The 20515-nt window shown below is 52.2% G+C and overlaps 9 protein-coding genes across 9 annotated transcripts; 4 read left to right on the top strand and 5 right to left on the bottom strand.

Annotated features, from left to right (window-relative positions):
• Window positions 1-904: 904 nt before the first annotated feature.
• N7515_006921 (GNAT family N-acetyltransferase) lies at window positions 905-1552 on the top strand (the record flags this gene model as incomplete). The annotated part of the gene is made up of 1 exon (XM_056667665.1): window positions 905-1552. The coding sequence occupies one exon, from the start codon at window positions 905-907 to the stop codon at window positions 1550-1552; it is 648 nt and encodes a 215-aa protein (XP_056521261.1).
• Window positions 1553-2082: 530 nt separating this feature from the next.
• Window positions 2083-3027, top strand: N7515_006920 (putative inositol phospholipid biosynthesis protein Scs3; the record flags this gene model as incomplete). Its single annotated transcript, XM_056667664.1, has 2 exons — window positions 2083-2963; window positions 3015-3027. The coding sequence occupies 2 exons, from the start codon at window positions 2083-2085 to the stop codon at window positions 3025-3027; spliced, it is 894 nt and encodes a 297-aa protein (XP_056521260.1).
• A 296-nt stretch (window positions 3028-3323) lies between these two features.
• N7515_006919 (uncharacterized protein) lies at window positions 3324-4600 on the bottom strand (the record flags this gene model as incomplete). The annotated part of the gene is made up of 3 exons (XM_056667663.1): window positions 3324-3373; window positions 3436-3699; window positions 3760-4600. 3 exons carry the CDS (start codon window positions 4598-4600, stop codon window positions 3324-3326), a joined length of 1155 nt encoding a protein of 384 aa, XP_056521259.1.
• Window positions 4601-4966: 366 nt separating this feature from the next.
• Window positions 4967-6310, top strand: N7515_006918 (putative erythromycin esterase; the record flags this gene model as incomplete). The annotated part of the gene is made up of 1 exon (XM_056667662.1): window positions 4967-6310. One exon carries the CDS (start codon window positions 4967-4969, stop codon window positions 6308-6310), a length of 1344 nt encoding a protein of 447 aa, XP_056521258.1.
• Window positions 6311-6496: 186 nt separating this feature from the next.
• N7515_006917 (IlvD/Edd family dehydratase) lies at window positions 6497-8691 on the bottom strand (the record flags this gene model as incomplete). The annotated part of the gene is made up of 3 exons (XM_056667661.1): window positions 6497-7832; window positions 7888-8042; window positions 8095-8691. The coding sequence occupies 3 exons, from the start codon at window positions 8689-8691 to the stop codon at window positions 6497-6499; spliced, it is 2088 nt and encodes a 695-aa protein (XP_056521257.1).
• A 329-nt stretch (window positions 8692-9020) lies between these two features.
• Window positions 9021-11436, bottom strand: N7515_006916 (fungal specific transcription factor domain-containing protein; the record flags this gene model as incomplete). Its single annotated transcript, XM_056667660.1, is given in 6 exon segments — window positions 9021-9080; window positions 9097-9703; window positions 9760-10144; window positions 10207-10725; window positions 10780-11159; window positions 11393-11436. 6 exon segments carry the CDS (start codon window positions 11434-11436, stop codon window positions 9021-9023), a joined length of 1995 nt encoding a protein of 664 aa, XP_056521256.1.
• Window positions 11437-11952: 516 nt separating this feature from the next.
• Window positions 11953-12630, bottom strand: nut2 (mediator complex subunit NUT2; the record flags this gene model as incomplete). The annotated part of the gene is made up of 3 exons (XM_056667659.1): window positions 11953-12334; window positions 12449-12545; window positions 12600-12630. The coding sequence occupies 3 exons, from the start codon at window positions 12628-12630 to the stop codon at window positions 11953-11955; spliced, it is 510 nt and encodes a 169-aa protein (XP_056521255.1).
• A 349-nt stretch (window positions 12631-12979) lies between these two features.
• Window positions 12980-16126, bottom strand: N7515_006914 (putative serine/threonine protein kinase; the record flags this gene model as incomplete). The annotated part of the gene is made up of 3 exons (XM_056667658.1): window positions 12980-15031; window positions 15082-15179; window positions 15235-16126. The coding sequence occupies 3 exons, from the start codon at window positions 16124-16126 to the stop codon at window positions 12980-12982; spliced, it is 3042 nt and encodes a 1013-aa protein (XP_056521254.1).
• A 2032-nt stretch (window positions 16127-18158) lies between these two features.
• On the top strand, window positions 18159-20285 carry N7515_006913 (uncharacterized protein; the record flags this gene model as incomplete). The annotated part of the gene is made up of 1 exon (XM_056667657.1): window positions 18159-20285. The coding sequence occupies one exon, from the start codon at window positions 18159-18161 to the stop codon at window positions 20283-20285; it is 2127 nt and encodes a 708-aa protein (XP_056521253.1).
• Between the last annotated feature and the right edge of the window lie 230 nt (window positions 20286-20515).

Raw genomic sequence — 20515 nt, 5'->3', positions numbered from 1 at the left:
TCCGAAATACAGTACGGAGTAGGCCTTCCGAGCCGAAACGCCTCTTATGTTCAGTTGGTTGCCCGATATAAGGAAATATCATCCAGCTTCCGATCGGATGCGTATCCACTGGATGAATAACTCAACTTCTAGTTCATCTGTTGGCTATTTCGAGTTACTACATACTATGCATAGCCATCGTTTTGGGCCTGAGAGTCGCTTTCTACACTGGTTTCTTTCTCGCATCACCTGGCATACACTGACCTACGATGGTGTTGAAGTATCGTGGTGGCTGAACCGTCCTGTACTTTAGGGTTGCGGGATTTCGGGATCGGATCGATGAGATTTCGGATGTTCCATTTCAACCATGATGATGACCTATGTATCCATTTGCCCGATGAGCGCTCTCTAAATATATGCTGCCATGTGGGAGTGCTGTCAGGCCTGCCAACAGCTGGTTGGGAAGAGTGGTCGCCAGCCCACTGGGCAACGGGCTGTTTGAAACTCGCTTTACGAATTTCCGATCAATCGCCCTCGATGCCGGTGGAACTGAAAGATGTAAACCGAACAAAAGAAACGATAAACACAAAGCCAATATGAACGTCGTTTTACTCCTCGTCGCGGAGACCAGGGTTTCGCTTCAACACACACCATTCTCACATCCTCAGCCGTCCATCTTGTCGGCTGCCGCTTGAATCAAAGGAGTACAATGGACTTGGCACTGCACTATGCTGCACCTCCTCATGGGCCATTTCCACCGTTTCATTTTGGTACTTTTTTTATTAATTTGTTGCTTAAAAGTCGGGTGAGTGGGTCCACGTACGAAGGAGAATTTCAATGTTCAAAAATGACTCACTCAACTACGGCATACATCAACCACACACGAATTCCTTGGAGGGGAACTTGAGAGAGCAAGATTGAGAACATGGCCACTGAAGAGGACTTCGTAACTGTGAAGGCACTCCTGCCCACAATCCCTCTGCCCGCAAATAGCGAGCGACCAGCAATAACAACAGATCGCTTACTCCTCCGCGCTCTCCAACCAAGCGACCTGGACGCATTACATGTCTTGCGCACACAAAAAGAAGTCATGCGCTGGACCAGAGCTGGCTGTATAGACGAAAGCCTCGAGATGACCAAATCAAATCTGGATCTATTCTTGACACCCAACGACCACGTCACTGCCAACTGCGCAATCTGCCTGAAGGACACCGGTGAGCTCATCGGGATCGGTGGCTGCCACCGGTATCCTGGAAGCTATGGGTGGCCGGAGATTGGGTATATGTTTCGGACCGAAGTTTGGGGGAAAGGCTTTGCAACGGAGTTCTTGAGTGCTTGGTTGCAATTTTGGTTGGACTTGCCTCGGACAGAGCGGGAGGCCAGGGTTCAGAAGGGAATGGTTATTGGGGAGGGTGTTGTTGATGAGCATCTGATTGCTATTACTGAAACAGAAAATGCTGCTAGTCAGAGGGTGCTAGTGAAATCTGGGTTTGAGCCGTTCCGCGAGTATGTTGAGGTTGTTGGCACGAAGACTGTGAATCTCATTGCATTCCGCTTTGTTCCAAAGAAGTGATGTTCAACAGCCTGCCAGTTGTATGATAGTTTGAGGATAAGGGAGTCACTGTGGCCTTTCATTACTTCTGGATCATCACTCCCCTCTGAGTACTCCGTACATGCAGTCTATTTACAAATTACCTTACGGAGTAGTAGTAGGAGCACTAATACTCCGAGAGATTCTGTTCACGCCTTCGTGAGAATTGTATTCAAAAGCAAAAGCTACAACATGTACATAAATCATACATGTGAATATACGTAGGTGGTGAGAGCCAGTCATAAAACATTCGCTATCGTGATCTCATGATTCTGTGACTCTGTCAACTGGCGAGAAGTGTTGATCGTCCTTTAGTGGCCTGAGGCATTCATGCAGCATCGGCTAACCCTGATGTCATTCTGTCCAGGTCATCGTCAACTTTCCTGCCTTGGCCTTCTCAATTGCACCAAATATGCTCTCTTCTCATCCTTCATTCTCTCGCTGAATTCTCTACAAATATCAGGAAATATACCATCTCCTCCGATCTCTCTCAGAACATTTCCCGTGCGACCATGGCCGCAGCCACTTCGCGCCCTGCTACCCTCCCCACGGCGGCTCTACTCATATACCCAGCAACACTATTAGTCGGGTCCATATTCTCGGTCATCTCACCGACAGCACATCATTCCAGAGATTCGTCTAGCTCCTCACAATCATCCGCAAGCCCGCTGGCTCCATCACTAGCCGCAGACCTGAACCTATCCGAAGGCCCTGTGAACTACTTCGCCCGCAAGGACAATGTCTTCAACCTCTACTTCGTGAAGATCGGATGGCTCTGGACTACAGCTGCATTTGTCTCGCTTCTCATATTCCAACCCCTCTACGGCTCATCACTTCATCCGTCCTCCTCGAACGCAGAAACCCGATTTCGACGCACCCTCCAAGCCGTCCTCCGCTACGCACTCGCCACAACAGTATGGTATCTGGCAACACAATGGTTTTTCGGTCCGGCGGTCATTGACCGTGGCTTTGTAGCCACGGGTGGGAAATGTGAACGGGCTCTTGAGGAAGTCGGCCAAATGGCCGGTGGACAGCGCAGCCCCACAGACCTGGAAACGCTATTCACAGCCGCGACTTGCAAGGCAGCTGGTGGCGCATGGGAGGGTGGACATGATATCAGTGGACATGTGCTGATGCTGGTTCTGGCTACGGGGCTTTTGGCATTTGAGGCTGTCGGGGCTAGCACTCCTGCAATTTTGTCTCGTTGTGGTTTCGGCGGGGATGCTGGACGCGAGCGCAAGGCCAGTGATGCCGATGGTACTCCAGTCGCCGATTCATCTGAAAGTGGGTGTGCGAGGACATGGTCACTCCGTCTCGTTTGGGGGGTTGTGGGGTTGGGTTGGTGGATGCTCTTCATGACCGCGATTTGGTTCCACACGTGGTTAGAAAAGGTGTGTGTTTCTTGGAGTTGCAACTCATGTTTATGGTCTAACTCTTCTTCTAGTGGTCTGGTCTGAGCATTGCTTTAAGTGCACTCTTTGCCATTTACATACTTCCAAGACGGGTGCCATCATTGAGGGAAGTAATCGGACTTCCGGGAGTATAGACATATGTCATTGTCTGTACTTCTCACTGCCTGTGAATAATACCAAATGTTAATGATAGATTGCATTGTTTTTTGGACACACGAGAAGTGCTCGAGTCTTCTTCCTCCTGCTCTGGAGCCACACACGAATAGAGACCTCTTCTCATGTATTATCTGTCTATGTCCACCTTGAAAGCGCACCATTCTCTTCCAATACCCGCCAGATGATCATTCTTCGCGTGGTGTCGGTTCTGGGCCCAGGAATCCGGATCGAAATGCTGGAATTGAGCAGTGGGTTAGAGTCTCCAGTCTACCGCAAGACCAGATGAGTAGGACTTACCACCTGGAATCAATGCCGACGCATACATCACCCGCGTGATAGGCCTCAAATCCTCTGGCGTCAGGTCATCAGATATGGCCAGCTCCATGTATGGGTCCCAGGCAGCAATGATGGCATCAGAGTAGCATTTAAGGTCGACAGAGCGTTCTTTCTCCGCAGCCGCCTCGGATTGGCATTGAATGCCCATGCTGGTACCAAACTCACGGAAGGCCAGTCGGAATTTGATATTGCGCTCCAAATACCGATTGATCTCGAAGAGATTGTCTAAATGCATTCCCGGGGTCAGCCTCGCCTATGTCTCTGCATCACACAGGGGTAACCAACACATTTGCTCGAAGCATTTCTCGGCAAGATTAGCAGCCCATTTCTCTCGCTCAGAAAACCAGTGCGCTGTCCACAAAGTCATACCCAAATCCAGGGGGTCACTGGAAACAAAATGCTCCCCTTTCCGCTCCATCGTGCGCTTGTAATCGTCAATCTCCTGAGTCAAGACAGGGCCATCGCCTGCCTCGACGGCCGTAGCCTGCAGAAGTCGGAAAATAACAAAGCCATCAAGCGGGTCGAGATTGCCCTCTGATTTGACCATCGGCTCCGAGAGATCAATGTTCATTTTCCATATCATTCTCGGCCGAGCTGCTGCGCGATCAACGAAGAATCGCGGGTGGATCGCTTTGGCCAGCTGGACGGCTAGCCGGTTGTACCTCATATCCCCAGATGCTCTAGTCATCCGGTTCAAGGCAAACATCCATATCGTCAGGTAATGGTGATATTGCCCGTCGGCATCCGGCCCGCGGGCATCTGTCTTGCCGATTCTCAAACCACCGGCTAGCGGGTTCTCATCTGTGGCATTCGGCAGTCTTGAGCGGCCGTCTCGCTGTCTACCCAGGATGTCATGGACGGTCTGGATCAGACGGCTGGCCAGTACTAGGTAGCGATCATCGCCGATTGTGTCACTGCCAGTTTTTTTGTACTCGTTGTGCATGGTCAGGAGGTTGATAACCCCGAACGCGTCTGTCCATAGGTACCGCCCCTTATGACCGCCTGCTCTTGGCGGCGGAACCCAATCCTCTGGGTTCTCGATGCTGCTGAAGCTCCCGTAAAGGGATTCCATGGCCTGTCCAAAGCGATCCAGGCGCGGTGATGGGCTGCTGATCGGGAGCGCCATTTTTGGGGAACAGTGGCCAGTATGAATGAATATTTGTCTAGGCGTTTGTCTAAACAAAAGATGCATATTGTTTTCTCGCCTACATCTCAAATAGTCGAATACCGTTGGGATCGGATGTTTGTGGTTTGCCTTTCAGTATGAAGTCATCATGATTGTTTAGTGGCGAGAATGCGAATAATTCGCTAGGAACACCTCCTGTGAGATTGAGAGCAATTGTGTCGATGAAGAGTAAATAAGACCGCTGTGGCGGCGCCTCAGTACTCAAAATACTGCTCTGGGGGCGATAATCTTTGTGAAGTTATCCCCAACCACAACGGCACAACCCGAACATCCATGCGCTTGGCTTCACTATTTCGGACGACAAAGATGTCTCAACTACAAGGACTCTTCAACGCAGCAGTGCAGCCTCTGCCTGAAATCCACAATCCCAAGTTCGCCTCCCACTTTGACACCTTCGCAGGCAAGCAGGTGATCCTCCTAGGCGACGGCAGCCACGGAACATCCGAATTCTACTCTGCCCGGGCCGAGATCACCAAGCGCCTCATCGAACAACATGGCTACACCATGGTTGCCGTCGAAGCCGACTGGCCAGACGCCGAAGCTATCGACCGCTACGTGCGTCTGCGTCCCGGCCCACAAGCCCAAATCGGCGGGAAAGCCAAAGGCTTCGAGCCCTTCAAGCGCTTCCCGACCTGGATGTGGCGGAACCGAGAAATGCAACAACTAGTCGAATGGATGCGCGATCGAAACCAGAAACTCCCAGTAGAGCGGCGAGCCGGCTTCTATGGACTCGACCTGTACAGCATGGGCGCCTCGATCGGAGCCGTGATCGACTACCTGGACCGGGTGGATCCACAGGCGAGCAAGCAGGCGCGCCAGCGGTACGGGTGTCTGGAGCCCTGGGTTGACGATCCTACTGCGTATGGTCTGGCGTCGCTCCGTGGCATGGAAGACTGCGAAGCACCCGTCATGAAGATGCTATCGGATCTCCTGGCGCGACGGCTTGAGTACGCGGATCGCAGCGTACAGAACGGTGAGGAGATCCACAGCAGCGAGCAGAATGCTCATCTTGTCAAGGATGCGGAGAAGTATTACAAGGCTATGTACTACAGCTCGGCTAGTTCGTGGAATATGCGTGACATGCATATGTTCGAGACATTGGAACGCCTATTGAAGCATAGAGAGGGCCAGAAGGCAATTGTGTGGGCGCATAATTCGCATGTTGGAGATGCGCGCTTCACGAGTATGGGATTCCGTCGTAAGGAGCTGAATATCGGGCAGCTTTGTCGTGAGCGACTGGGTCGTGAGAATGTTACTATTCTCGGGTGTGGAACCCATACTGGCACTGTTGCGGCGGCTCATGAGTGGGATGATGATATGGAGGTCATGGCTGTTCGTCCGTCTCGGGATGATAGTTGGGAGATTGTTGCTCATGATACTGGGGTGCCGCGGTTCGTGATTGACTTGCGTCAGGAAAAAATCGATCCTGCTTTGCGCTCTGCTCTCGCCGATGAGCAACGGCTTCAACGCTTCATTGGTGTTATCTATCGTCCGGAGACGGAGCGCGCTTCGCATTATTCACAGGCTTTCATTCACAAGCAGTTTGATGGTTATGTCTGGTTTGATGTGTCTCACGCTGTCCAGCCTTTGGAAGTCATTCAGCCCGATACTCCACTTGGACAGGGCGAGACTTACCCTTTCGGACTCTAAGATCCTTGTTCAGGTCTCTTTGTCGGGTCGAATGTTTCATTCTCCGATCTCGTTTCTGACGAGAATTTAATGGGTTTTGTCGAGTCCATAGATCGCTGTTCGAAGTAGAATTAGGATTGAACAATCAAAAAGAATAGAATATTGTTCGGTGAAGAAGTCATTCATAGTATTTACATATAACTCATATCAACAAACACGTGTTTCTCTTGGATAGAGGAGAGGGACATGCAACAATGCGCTCATATCGACAGGGCAGCGAAGTGTACGCAATCGACCCTCATATATCCTGACCAGGCTCCTTATGTCCATTCTATCAGTGATTGTGACGCAGCGGCGGGCCTGCTGGGCTAGCCGCTGATATTTGACAGCCTTGCGTAGTACCATGCCATTGTTCAGCTGATCAGTTTCCTGGCGGAAGATCTCCTGCCATGGGGTACCACTCGGGACAACAGAGAAACCCTTGATACCCAAATCCTGCCTCCTCTGCTCGATCTCGTCGTCAGTGATGAGAAGATCAACCCGTCTTTTCTGCAAGTCAATGCGGAGTCTGTCCCCATCTTTCAGAATAGCAAGGTTACCCCCTGCCGCCGCTTCTGGGCTAGCATTCAAGATCGATGGTGATCCCGATGTTCCCGATTGTCTGCCATCACCAATGCAGAACAGGCCATCAATGCCCTTTTTCAAAAGTCGGCCTGGTGGGTGCATATTGACGACCTCCGCTGCTCCAGGATACCCGATTGGTCCGACGCCACGCATGACGAGGATAGTGTTTTCGTCGATTTCTGGCGTGTTCTCCAGGCGTTCTTCGTAGTCTTCCGGCCCATCGAACACAATGACTGGACCCTCGAATGCTTCTGGATCATCAGGATTGGAGAGATATCGCTCCCGGAAAGCGGGTGAGATGACGCAGGTCTTCATAATTGCAGAGTCGAAGAGATTGCCCTTCAAGTGAGCAAAACCAGCATCTTTCATCAACGGTTCTTCAAATGTTTTAATGACGCGACGATCCCATGTGTGCTTCCCATGGACGTTTTCGGCTATGGTTTTGCCGTTGCATGTGAGCACGTCGCCGTGCACCACGCCGTGGTCTAATAATTCGGCCATGATAGCCGGCAGTCCTCCGGCACGATAGTATTCTTCGCCGAGATATTCCCCTGAGGGCTGCATGTTCAACAGCAAGGGGATAGTAGATCCGGTGGTATCCCAATCGTCCATTGAGACCTCGACGCCCGCATGCTGGGCGATAGCATTGATGTGGATAGGAGCATTTGTGCTGCCGCCGATTGCTGCGTTGGCGACGATGGCGTTCTCAAAGGCTTTTCGAGTCATGATATCACACGGCTTGCGATCTGCTTCTACCATCTCCACGATCCGCTTGCCTGTTTCATAAGCGCATTGAGCTCTGTCACGGTAGGCTGCCGGGATGGCAGCTGACCCGGGCAGGGCCATACCCAAGGATTCTGCCAGGGCATTCATCGTTGAGGCAGTTCCCATTGTATTGCAGTGGCCGACTGAGGGGGTTCTGCGGTGTTGGTCAGATGGAGTTATTCAGGATTGGGGGATTTTATATAGCTTACCCTCGGGCGATATAATCCATAAACTCAGACTCATCAATTTCACCCGTGGCGTAGAGCTCTCGCCCGTGCCACAATGCAGCACCCGACCCGGTCAAAACCCCCTTCGAGTAACCGTTGAGCATAGGCCCCACGTTCATGCAAATAGCAGGAATGTTCTTAGAATATCAGCATCGATATAGGAAATCTGGCTCGGATTCAAACACTCACCACCGTAGCAGCAGCCATCAAACAAGCCGGAGTGGTCTTATCACACCCGGTAAGCAAGACAATACCATCAAGGAAGTAACCCGTCAAGATTTCCACCAAACCAAGATACGCCAGATTGCGATCAAGGGTAGCAGTAGGCCTCCTCGAGGTCTCCTGAATAGGATGCGTAGGGAACTCGAAAGGAATACCCCCAGCAGTCCGGATACCCTCACGGACACGCTTAGAAAGTTCAATATGATGGCGATTGCAAGGCGCGATATCCGAGCCCGTCTGAGCAATTCCAATCATCGGCTTACCAGACATGAGCTCTTCCTTGGTGATGCCGTAGTTGAAGTAGCGCTCCATATACGTTGCTGTCATGCCGGGATTGCTGCCACAGTCAAACCACAACGATGATCGCAATGTTCGTCCCGGCTGCTTGACGGGGACCGGAGCTTTATCTGACCCGCTGGCGAGTTTCATGCGGGTTTCTAACTCCTGGTTGCGTCTTCGCAAGGCTTGCAGCTCGCTGAGGCAGTCCTCGATATTGATTGTCTGGGGTTGGGCATCGTTGCTACATGAGCAGCCCTCGCAGGACTTCTTATCGGAACACGCCATGTTATATGTGCAACCACTAAGGTAGAGGTAGTGGGGGAATGGACATCTCGTATTGGGCGGGGTGATAGTAGACTATATATGATGGGGACCCCATTTTTGCTTCCATAAAACTGGATTGGACTCGGCTGACACTTCCCGAGTCATCGGTCGAAGCAAACATTCTGCGCGTTGGGGGGAAGAAAAGCCCCGCGTCGTCTCGGAGATAGGCCGAGATTTCAACCTCTCGGAAGATCACAATCCGAGTCTCGGATTTTGGTTTCTCCTTTCCAGGGCCGTCTTACTGCGTATATTCATGCCCCTGAATGAAGCTATCCTACGTTCACTCTGGTCTACGTCCCTTCGAAGTAACGGTGCAGTTTTTGGGTTTCGTACAGACCGTGTGGGTGGGGCTGTTCATATTCATACCCCTAAAGAATGCCAGTAAGAATGTGGCTCTATATCAACCTGAAAGCCTTGAGCAATTGCCTCAAGGTCCAAATCCGACAGTTCCACATCCATCAAAGGAGAGCCAAAGTCAAGCACACGGTCCCCGAAGCCAGCATCTCTGGCAAGACTTCTAGACTCCTCCATGCCGTCCATAACCGCATTTTCCCTTGGAAAGCTGTTCCCAAAGCCCCCAGCCCGCTGGCTATCGTCCGCGGCGCTAATCTCCAGGTGAGAGATTAACTTGTCCAGATTCCCCTTGGCCTTTTCTGCTGCAGAATAGAGGCGCGTATGCTCCGACAGAATATTGCGGCAAAGGACTAAAGATTGGAAGACGTTTGAGTTGCTTCCTTTTTGCGCAACAATCCGTGCGTAGATGGTTGCGCTGATATAGGTCGCATATGAAAGCATATACGGTGCACTACTCAGAGAGAAGTGCTGCGAATAGTCATGGAGTATCTGAACAATCTGATTCGCGGCTGCTGTACATGCGTTCACTGACTCATGTGCAGTCGTTGAATTGATAACGCCGTCGTGGCCAATTATCAAAGGACGGTGCACGAGGATAATGAGGACATTGAACAGAGCTCTTTTCGATAGTCAGCAATCATCAAGCCGGCCTTGGCACCGGGATAGACAACATACAACAGACAGGCAGACTGAGGCAGGAGAACCGCCTGTTCTGGAAACGATAAGTAGTCAAGATGAGCTGGCAAACTTTGGCGCCACTCTCTCAGCTGCAACTTTATATCCTCCGAGATGTTCGCTCTTTGAGCTTGATTTGATTCTCGAGATTCTGAATAGATCTCGCGAAGAACACGTTCCACGATCGTTGACATTTCGCATAACTTGGTAAGCAAAGACACATTCAACGACGGGACAACCACTCTAGGCTTAGTGGCCATATAGGTAATGTCTTGGAAAGGCTCAAGCTCGTCGTAGTCATCCAGAAAGTCGAGTGATGCTCTCAAGTTGACCAAGTTGAGAAGCGGTGGTCTTCCTTGGAGAAGACACTGGATCTTATCAATCACTACACGACACGTTAGAGTTGACGCTTGGGACAATGTCAAAACTAGAGGTCTAATAACTCACGATATGCACCCCAGAGAACCCGTTTCCGAATTTCAAGCTCCTCGGCAGGAATACTGTCCGCAGCAGGAAGCACATGCAGTCCAAGATCAATGAACATGTTGAATGCATTGCCAGCATACAGCCATGACAGGCTTCGTTCATCGCATCTGGAGAACAGCGCATTGGACATAATCAACAGCGCTTGAAGGGTAGTGATCTCGCTTTTGTCGAAGCAATCTCGTAAAAGCTGCGTAAATCGCTGACGGAACTTCCATCCCGCAGTGGTAATGTCATTTGGGTCTGAACGAAGCTCTGGCCGGTCGCAGTGCTTTGAGACAACGAAAAATATCGCATTCAAAAGCAGTTTGGAAAAGTATGGCCCTTCGCAGGCCATGTCCCGCATGAAAAGCGGGCGATAAATGATCTGTGCGGTGTAGAGCTGACGACTCCAATATATGGAGAGTAAATGCATGCCAATCTCAGGATCGATGCCGTCAAAGTCGAGTTTTCCGGCAGCTAGATTGAGAGGCTCGAGCTGTCCTGCGATTCACCCATTTAGCAATTCAGTGCAGTACTGCATGAGGTTCGACTTACTTTGCCTCGCCGTCTGTGAGAAGAGGAGATGACGAATTCCTTCTTCGTTAGACTGCCCTAGCATATGCTGCTCGCTATTCTTCGGACTTGTATCATCGTACACTGTACTAGTCGGACCATGATACAAAGAAGTGTTCCTGCGGTCGTTCTCTGGCACTTCCGGATGCGATGCGTCTCTGGCTGAATTAGAAGAAGAGTCATTCCGTGAGAGGCCAATGCCCCCTCCTAGTCTTGGGAATGACAATGGGCTCCGTGGAGTACCCGCCGAAGCCATAGGATTTCCTGGCTCTGTAGCGGTGTTGCTGCCCCGGAGCTGGGCACATTTTTGTCGGAGGATTTCATTCTCCCGCTCTAATTCCGCGATACGGTGGTTGGTCGGTCTGGAATAAGATCGTCAGTATACGAAAATGTATTTGTAGACACTTTTCACTTTTGAACTGTACCTTGGTTTACTTTGGACGGGGCCTAATTGGCAATCGATGCCTTTGGCTAAGCAACTTCCACACTGAGGCCTCTGGGCATCACATTTCAACTATTATTGGGCTGGTCAGATGATAATTCTTGCATAGTACAAGGCCTATCACGCGCACCTTTTTCTGGCGACAGTGCACACATGCCGCCGCCGATCGACTCCTTCGAGTCGGCATCGTGCTTCATGAGGTCCGGAAACTCTCATTCCGAGATTTGCTGGTCGGGCCGAGACGTTTGAGTCGGTGATGTCACATGCCCTGTAGGGCCTTGTTTCTCAGGCATTCAGAAATAATGTGGAGAACAGATGTTCAGGTAGATGGAACATATTGTACCGAGACGCGGAGCTCTGATGAGCCCACTATATGAGACATGATGTCAATGCATTGTTGCTATGAAGACCTATAGAGACGTAGGTGTACCGTGTAGATAGGATCAGCCAAAGAGACCGAGATATGTGAAAAACCACAACGCCAACCGCGCAGAGAACAAAAGAAAAAGTAAGCCAGCCGTACAAGCGCCGCGCTAAATGTGAAACTCCAATAATTGCAACGCCTCCGTTATCCTTGAGTAAACAACTCAAAGCAAACGCTAATGAAACCGAGGTCAGACTCTTGGCCTTGAGGCCAAGGGCCGACAGACGAATGATACGTCCTGCCATCAGTCGAGAATGCCGAACTTAGCCCTGGGAGATCCAAACAGCCCTCAATTCCTACCAGACCCAGATCCAGCAACCCCACCAGGCCCATCGACAGTACCCCCGCTCACCGCGACAGCGCGATCGACCTCGCCACGACACTCAGGCATAGCGCTACGCATCTCGCGCGCCAGTACGTCGCGAAAGCTCGCAAAAGCCTCACGCTTTCCGCGCAGATCCTGGTTCCCGCGCTGCACGAGCTCGACGAACTCGCGCGTGTAGATGTCCGGATTGCGAGCGGAGTCGACGTAGTCGATGATTTCTGGCGGGAGCTGAACGCTAGCTAGTGTGGGATTGGAGGGGTCTGTGTTTGCGTCCGACTGGTTCTCTTGTGTTGGTGGAAGCTGGGTGTGTGTTGATAAGGTTGAGAGGGCGATGGTAAGGTTTTTGCTATTTTGGGGGAGACGGTTAGCTTCTAGTTATTTGTAGAGGGTTGCGGTGTGGTGTGCCAGGGGAGTCTTGTGTATTTCGAAGAGATCTAGGGTATCATTGGAGGTGTCGTACATTTTGCGCACAAGCTCTTGCTGTGTTTCAGGGCCTAGATAGCCATGGACGGCGGACTGGATCTCGAATAGGTGTTGGATCACGTCTTTGAGGTCGTCTGCGGGCATGTTAAGTTGTGTACTCTCGAGTATAATTGCTTCGCATTACTTACCATCGACCGTTTTTAGCGTTACTGGTGCCATGGCATAAAGTGTTGAAGGTGATGAGGTCAAGGTGAGGGTTCTCTTGCTCTTGCGGGGAGAAACAAAAGCGGTGTGGGGACGAAAGATGGCCGATGGCCATCTATAAAACCCGCAGTGTTGGAAGAATAGAGACTTGACAGATTAGGTTGAGGGGTGTGCTTACAGCCCGAACGAGAATGAGAACTTCGAGCTTTATAATGGCCTCACTTAATATCCAATATGTCACTGTCTATATATGCATGGCTCGCGGGAACCAGTCATTCCCCGAGTTGCGCCTGCACGGCAAACACGAACACACGCTGAACTGCATCATCTAACAAACAAGACTCAAAAACCTATGTCCTGTACTTTACACTTCCCGCGTCCTCAAGCTAGGGAACTTGGGCATTTCAATCTCCGTCTCCACTTCGATGCCGGAGAGACTCGGGAATCGTCGGCTAAAGTTGGCCTCCCAGTCCTCCCCAGGGGTCACCGGAGTTGCCTGAGACCTATTGTCATGGCTAGTACCCGGTCGCGAAGTAGTTGCACCAGCTCGCAAACTCTTGGGCTTTGGAGGTGCAGCTGGTCGAGTTACAGGACGTTGCGCGGATGGGTAGCTGGTCGGCGTGGCAGATTGTGGAGGACTGGCGGGAGCACTGGCATCACCCCGGCGGTCTGGAACTGGCATTGAATTGTCACGAGGCGTGTAAGTAGGACCAGATGTGCGAGACGAGGACAGTTGGCCGGAGGCGGTAGGTTTGACCTCACTCTGTTTTGCCTGCAAAGAAGAGGAAGTTTCCGTGAATCGCCCATACCCTGTCGCGGTCTTGTGGACGGGTGGCTTGTCTGACTCCGCAAGCAACGACTGCATTTTGCTCTGAATGGTGCGAGACCGAGCACCATCGCCAACTGCCCTTCCACCCCTGGTACCTGATTCGGCAACCTGGCGGCGGTACTCGGCTGCGGCATTGGCAACTCGTTTCTCCTCTTGGGACAGTCGACGACGCTCCAGCTCCCGGCGCATCTCTGGTGAGATATCGTCCCGGTCGGCATCTTCCAGGACAATATCATCATTGGGCGAAATACCCCCATCGGCTGAATCCGATAAACTCTGCCGAGGCATATCCTCTGCGGATGGTGATGGAGGCTTATCTTGGTTGCCCGCCTCGAAACGGCGGAATGCCTCGCCAAAGCGGCCAGCAAGGAGGTTCTTGCCACCTGAGAGGGAAAGACCAGACAGACTACCACGCTTGTTGTGTTTGTGGCTACCGCTGGAGCGTTTCTCACGCTTGCGGTTGCTCTCCTCGACCTCCCTCGCACGCAAGTATTCAACGTCCGAAGAGATATTGGCCCGGTCGGACTCACGATCCGCTTCGGTACGCACAGATCGGAGTGGTGCACCGCCCTCGTACTGCATGCGAGACATGTCTAATGAGGATCGCGAGCCCTCGGAGTCGCGCGGCAAGTTATATCTTGCTCCCGGCTGTACTGACATTGGCCGAGCCTTGCCAGTGGCAGATTTGGAACGTCCAACAGGATCATTTAACTCTAATGTCGGCGTTTGCCTCAAAGCTTCCATCGAGGGACGCGCAGAGCTGGTCTGAATTGATAAACGATCAGATGACAGTCGCGGGCTTGCTTCCGCGTTCAAACCGGACATCGGGGGTGACGGGGCCTTGCTCGGCCGTGTCGCCTTATGTTCCTCCCCCGAAGTCAAGGGCAGGCTAGAAGATCGATGTTCTTTATCAGACGGGGGGAACCGATAAATCGGGCGAGTGGAGACCTTCGGCTCTGAGAGACGGGGTGTCTGAACGGGCGAGGTCATGGTGCCTGTGGATACCATGGCAGGCCGTTGAGGAGTTGGTTGGTACAAGTGAGCAGGCTTATTTGCAAGAACTTCGCACGATTTGGGTGCTCGCACGGGGGAAGACTGAGATGGGCGCTGATATGTTGGCTTCGGTGCACGTTCAGGTGATTCACGTCGCGCGAAGGCATCGTCAGCCAGGGCGTGGGTGAGTCTTATCGAAAGATCCTCATCCTCAGGTTTGGTTTCCACCGAAGGTTCGAATTCAAATCTATCCCCTTTCTCATGCAAAAGATCGAACTGATCCAAGGATGGGAATCGTTTTGACATTTCCTCCGCAGTCTTCTTCCGAGCCTCGTTCCCATCCAGAGCCGCGAACGGATCGTTCGGCGGACTGCCGGCAGTGGCTCGGAACGGTAGAGGACTTGGCCTTGCGGAACTAAGCTGAGACGAGGGGGATTTCCCTGGTCGGCCACGGCGCATAGGCGCAATCTCGGGGATTATCTCGGTCTCCTGCATTGGAGGCGAGAATACAGCGCCTACCGCGGGTGCTTCTGTTGGCGTGGGAGGTAGCTCTTGGAACTTGCGTGCTTCCGAAACAGAGCGGTTGGAATAAATCTGAGCGGCGGTCAGTTCAGGTTTGTGTAGAGCAACGTGTTGTAACGTACATCCTTGATAGGGATTCCCTTTCCTTGCATTTTGCACACCTCGCGCACGACCTCATATATGTTGGGACGGTCACGCGGGTTTTCCTTCAACATTGATCCTGTGCAGAACTGTCAGCCATCAACGCTTGAGGGAGGTTCATGTCCCGGACTCACCGATTAACAGCTTGAGCCGACTAGAGAATGTGGGGTAGGAAGGGTATTTGAAGGTCGCATTAAGGATTGCCATCTGGCCGATCTCTTCGAATGGGGTTGTATAGTAGCACAGTTTGTATAAGAACACGCCGAGAGCCCAAATATCACTCTTTTCGTCAATGGGTTGCTTCCGATAGACATCAATCATCTCCGGGCTCCGGTACTGCAGTGTTGTATGCCGCTGCACATCATCTTCAATCAATCGGCCTTCCGCGGCGGTAGTAGCAGCAGGGCGAGGCGGAGCCGAGGATCCAAAATCACAGAGCTTGTATATGGCGGAACTCCCCTTGCCCGATATTAAGACGTTCTCAACTTTCAGGTCACGATGGAGAAGAGGAGGTTTTAGGTAATGCATACACGCAACACCCTCGGCAACATCAGAGAAGATTTTCACAATCTCTGGCTCTGTCAAACGGTGCTGGAGTCGGGTGTTCATGAAATCAATGAGACCACCGCCCGCGCAGTACTCCATGACCAAGAATACTTCATACCCGCCCCCGCGCAGCTGCGAGGCGTGCGAATCAATGTACTTAACAATGTGCCGGTGACCCTTGAGTTTCTTCATTGTTTCCACCTCGGTGCGCATGTTGGCGAGGGCCGCCTTGTCCGGCACGGCGACCCGCTTGAGGACAGCGGTCTCAGTGCCATCGATGGGTTGAGGCAATCGCACCACGTAGACATGAGCGAAACCACCTTCGGAGAGGTATTTCTCCACAACCACACGATGGCTGCCCACTTGGATCTTGGTGCCCGGAAGCAAGGTCCCCGCAGGTGCTGTCACTGCGGCCACGGGGTTATAGGCAGGGAATTGACGTGACGTCGCGGAATGGCCATGATGGGGTTGGGAGGACATGGTACCGGGATGCCCTTCAAGGGCAGGTCGTAAATCGGTTCTCGGTGTTTAGCGGCGCCGCATAGAGAGTGAGAGGGAGAATGAGGGCGGTTGGAAAGCTGGCGGATATGTCTGGGAGGGGGCCAAATGGCAGGTTGGCGGGGAGGGCGGAGACACGGGGTAGTACCTGACTACCAGACTATCGCGGGAGAAACAAAAGAGGATTCGAAGTGGAGGAGGGTGGAAGAAGACGATCGACACCTCGAAGGACAGATGAAGGGCATCGGAATCTCAAGTGGAAAGCCACCCAATCAGTGGCTGCAGATCACGTTCTGCCGAGTTATGTTACTCGCCGTTTTGTCTTCGACGCTCACCCTTTTCCAACACTTTAACTTGAACTGCGTTGTATCACTACCAGACTAAATACAGCATCGAACATGATATAATCGAGCGAAGATGACTCAAAATGACCTTCGTGAGGCCCTCAGGCCTCTTCTGCCTGGTCATGGTCCCGCACCTCATGCCCTGATCATGGGACGTCTACGGCTCGCAAGATGATAACCACGGCATGCCTATTTCCGCGTCGAATTCGAGTTAGTACGATGCTCTCTACTTGACCCTCGGCCCAGAATCGACTCTCACCATGCTCCACATACTACCTATGCGCTCTACGATATAGACCTGGTGAACAAGGCTCGCTGGCTACTCCGTACATCCTCCAACTCGAACATCGTGGACCCACTAAGTCGAACTAGCTGCCCCAACGCGCTGACCGCAAGATTGACGGGGGTATTCTCGCTCCGCCCACAGCGCTATGCTCAGGGCCAAACCTCTGAGCCTCAGACCGCATGCCCGCTGCTACTCCGCGGCCTGTCGTAAAGGTGGTAAAGAGGAGACTGAAGGTAGTACGTATAAGTGGTAATATCTGGCATGATCTGTATAAGCACAGTAACGGTTGGATTCCTTCTCACGATCTCCACTGCGTATGAAGCACTCTTCGAACACGCGAAGAAGATGCTTGGGTGATCTGAATGCAATACGAACACCTCTAAGCCAGAGAGCAGAAAAATCCTGCAGACAGACTAAAGCTGAAATGGGAAGGCTCATGAGATGTCATGCGTAGTAAACAAGATCCTATGCTTGCAATACTGTCGGTCATCTCATCTCATGCCCACCTCATTGCCCATAGTCTCAACGAACGGAGTGGAAGGCGGTAGGGGTGTCGGGACAAACAATAATCCGCGCGGATACTGTAGCCGGGCCTTTCCCAAAATGGTAAAATCAAAACAAAACAGTGTCCTTTTCGTCTCTCACTTGACAGCACTGAGCATTAATGTATTTGCAGGGTGAGCTGCAAGTTTGTTGTAGAATATCTACTTGCAAGTAGGTATCGTGATAGCCATCCCTCTGAAACAGTTCATCGCGCTTAAAAGGTGTCACTGTTATATTTGTATTCTCATTGCCATTCCATCCCTTGGGCTCTTTTAAGCCGCCCTAGATAAAATCGCGTGGCCTCCGAGGAATCCAGCATGCTTCGGGTAACAGATACGAGAGTTACATCGAGAGATTCATGAGGTACAACTCGTTTGTAGCAATCTGTGTGTATTTTGAGGTGATAGGTGGTCGAATGTGACGACCACATCCAATGATGCAGGGAAGTGTTGGCGTCGATCCTTAGCCTCCCACACTTGTCTTCCAAACAAACCCACCCCCTCAAAATATCAAACTCTTAGTCTCCCCCGCCGTTTCCATCAATTTGCCTTGCGTTTGCATTTTGTTTGATTCTTGATATCTGTCCTGTGTATCGTGTTTTGATTCAGATTTGGCCTTCGAATTATCCTTCACAGCACTGAGTGCCTGGGGCCTCAGTGCGACGCTCATCGGACTAATATGACCTGGCAATTGACGCTGAACCCCGAGAACTTGTCTTACCATTGATTTGACAGATCAACCCAGGTCGTGGGTCGCCCTTTGGCTGACGCTGCGCTTCGCAGCATTGAGTCCTATATATATATATATATCGCACGAGCCTAACGCTGCGCGCTGATCCGACATGGACGGTCCGCCGCCTCCACCGCCGCCTCATGGTGAAAAGCCCCGAACAACTGAAGGCGAATATCGCAAATCTTCGGATCTTCCGGACGGCAACTACGACATCTTCATCGTCCCACCTCACTCCGCCGGCGCAGGCTTCCTCTACCTTCCATCTTTACAATGCAACCGGAACAGCTTCCTGGCAGGCGTTGCAAGTACGCTTTTGGCCTGTGTGGTTTGGTCATATATCTCCCCGATCCTGAAGGCATGGTATCTAGCCACTGTCGCTAGCGGCAATGGTACTGGGATGACAGTGCTTGCGGTTGGGGTAGGTGTGGCCGGATGGCTTGTTGGCGCTGCCCAGTCCAACTCAGGAGATAATAAAGGCAACGGCAGCGCTCGAGGTGGATGGTTTGGATTTGGGGGGTTTGGTGGTAGTTCTGGGGGCCCAGGTGGCTCGAGGAACGAATCAAACACCAACCAACAATCTTCCGGTGCCAACCATGGCGGCAACGGTGCGGGTCAGCAAAGACAACACCAGGGAGGAAACTCTAATGGAGGTCAAAGCCATGGCAACCAATATTCCGGTAATCAATATAGCTCTGGTCCACCTCCAAACTCTGATGATAACCAACGTGAAAAGGAGGAGGCTGAGAAGCGTGCCAAAGAAGAGCGCGCTCGCGAAGAACGTGAGAAAGAAGAGCGTGCTAAAGAAGAACGTGCCAGGCAAGAACGTGCCCGGGAGGAGCGTGCTCGAGAAGAGCGAGCCAGAGAACGGGCTAGAGAGGAAGCCGAGCGAGAGCGAGCAAGAGAAGAAGCGAAGCGCAAAGAGGAGCTGCGCCGGAAGATGGAGGAGTTCAAGCGCAAGCGGGACGCAGAAGCCAAAGAGAAAGAGAGAAAGCGCGAGCGCGAAGCAATGGAGAAAGAACTGAAAGAACGCCGTGAGCAACTGGAAAAGGAGATTGCCGCAGCAAGAGCTGCCGCAGAGAAAGAGGCGCGTGAAAAACTAGAGAAAGAAGTCGCCGAGGCCCGCGAGAAGCAAGCAAAGGCCGAGGCTGAAGCGAAGGCCAGACTTGAAAAGATAGAAGCGGAAGCCAGAGAGCGAGCTGCCAAAGAAGCCGCGGAGAAAGAAGCCGCAGCGAAGGCTGCCGCCCAGAAAGAGGCCATGGCCAAATTTGCGGCGCTCAAGGAAGCGGCAAGCAAGAAATACGCCGAGAAGAAGGCTCAGGAGGCGAAGGAGGCCGCTGCCAAATCGTCGCCCCCCAAGCCAGCTAGTACTAGCAGCATGCCTCGCACGCCTTCTCCCAAGAAGCCACCACCTCCCTACCCCACCGCCAAAACCGCCAATGACGACGATGCATATTCCTTTCGTCCCTACGACCGCCCCCGGCGGCCATACGCGGCTGGAACCTCAGTATACTCCGAGTCGTCATACGCGCCTTCTCACTCGACTGCGCACACAACACCTCCCCCATCACATCGCAGTTCATATACCACCAAGGATCCGGACAAGATCGTGATCCAAGGAGTCTACACCTTCAACAACGCCTTCATGAAAACCCCAATATCGCAGCTTGTCTCGGGTCAAGGCATGATTTCCGACGGGCTAGTGCTGCGCATCACAACCGAAGGTCTCTTCATCGATGATGACGTGCGTGGTATCGGCCAGCGCGAATGGGACGTCAAAGCATGGACGCTCAAACTGGCAGAAGTGTGGTGCTCCCAGGTGAACGCCACTACCTCCGCCAAAACCCCTTCCAGCAATCCTTTCTCCTTCCGTCGTGGGAACAACGTCCCCACCAACGAGGAATCAGAAGCCTTCCTCAATAATCTGCTCAAAGTCTGCAAGAATACGTGCCGTCTGGCGTCGCCGAGGGATGCATTTGCGCGCAGCGCCACTGCCAGCCGGGACGGTGGTCCTGTTCACGCACCTGGGGCAGAGACTCGTGGTTTGCACGTTCTTCGTGCCAGTGTTCGTGACCAAGAGGGCAAAAAGTATGTCTTCGTCATGCAGGAGTCCGAGGCATGGAAGGTCGCTATCGGTCTCCAGCGGCTTCGGGCTGGTGCTCTCGTCCGCTCAATGGGTGTCACCGGCCTACCGGCCCCTGATTGCAAACTGATGCTCGGATCTTTGGGCTATGTTTGATTGATACTTGTTATGCCAGCGTTTTGTTGATTTTCATCGCATCTTCTTGATATTTACCTTTCATCTCTATGCCCGTTCTTGTGTTCGATTCGTCTTGGACGTCTCATCAGCGGCGGAGTTTGCTTTAATGCTCTTCTGTCCGGTACATTCATTCGCTATGTCCTGCCCCCATGTTTTGAGATTCCCCTGTTATTTTTTTTTTGTTTTATATTTACCTAGTACAGTTGTTC

This window comes from Penicillium bovifimosum (genome assembly GCF_028826915.1).
Source record: "Penicillium bovifimosum strain IBT 22155 chromosome Unknown utg000005l_segment0_segment0, whole genome shotgun sequence".
In the NCBI taxonomy this organism is placed as follows: domain Eukaryota; kingdom Fungi; phylum Ascomycota; class Eurotiomycetes; order Eurotiales; family Aspergillaceae; genus Penicillium; species Penicillium bovifimosum.
The sequence above is the reverse complement of the archived record's forward strand: the minus strand, read 5'-3'. Positions and strand labels throughout refer to the sequence as shown.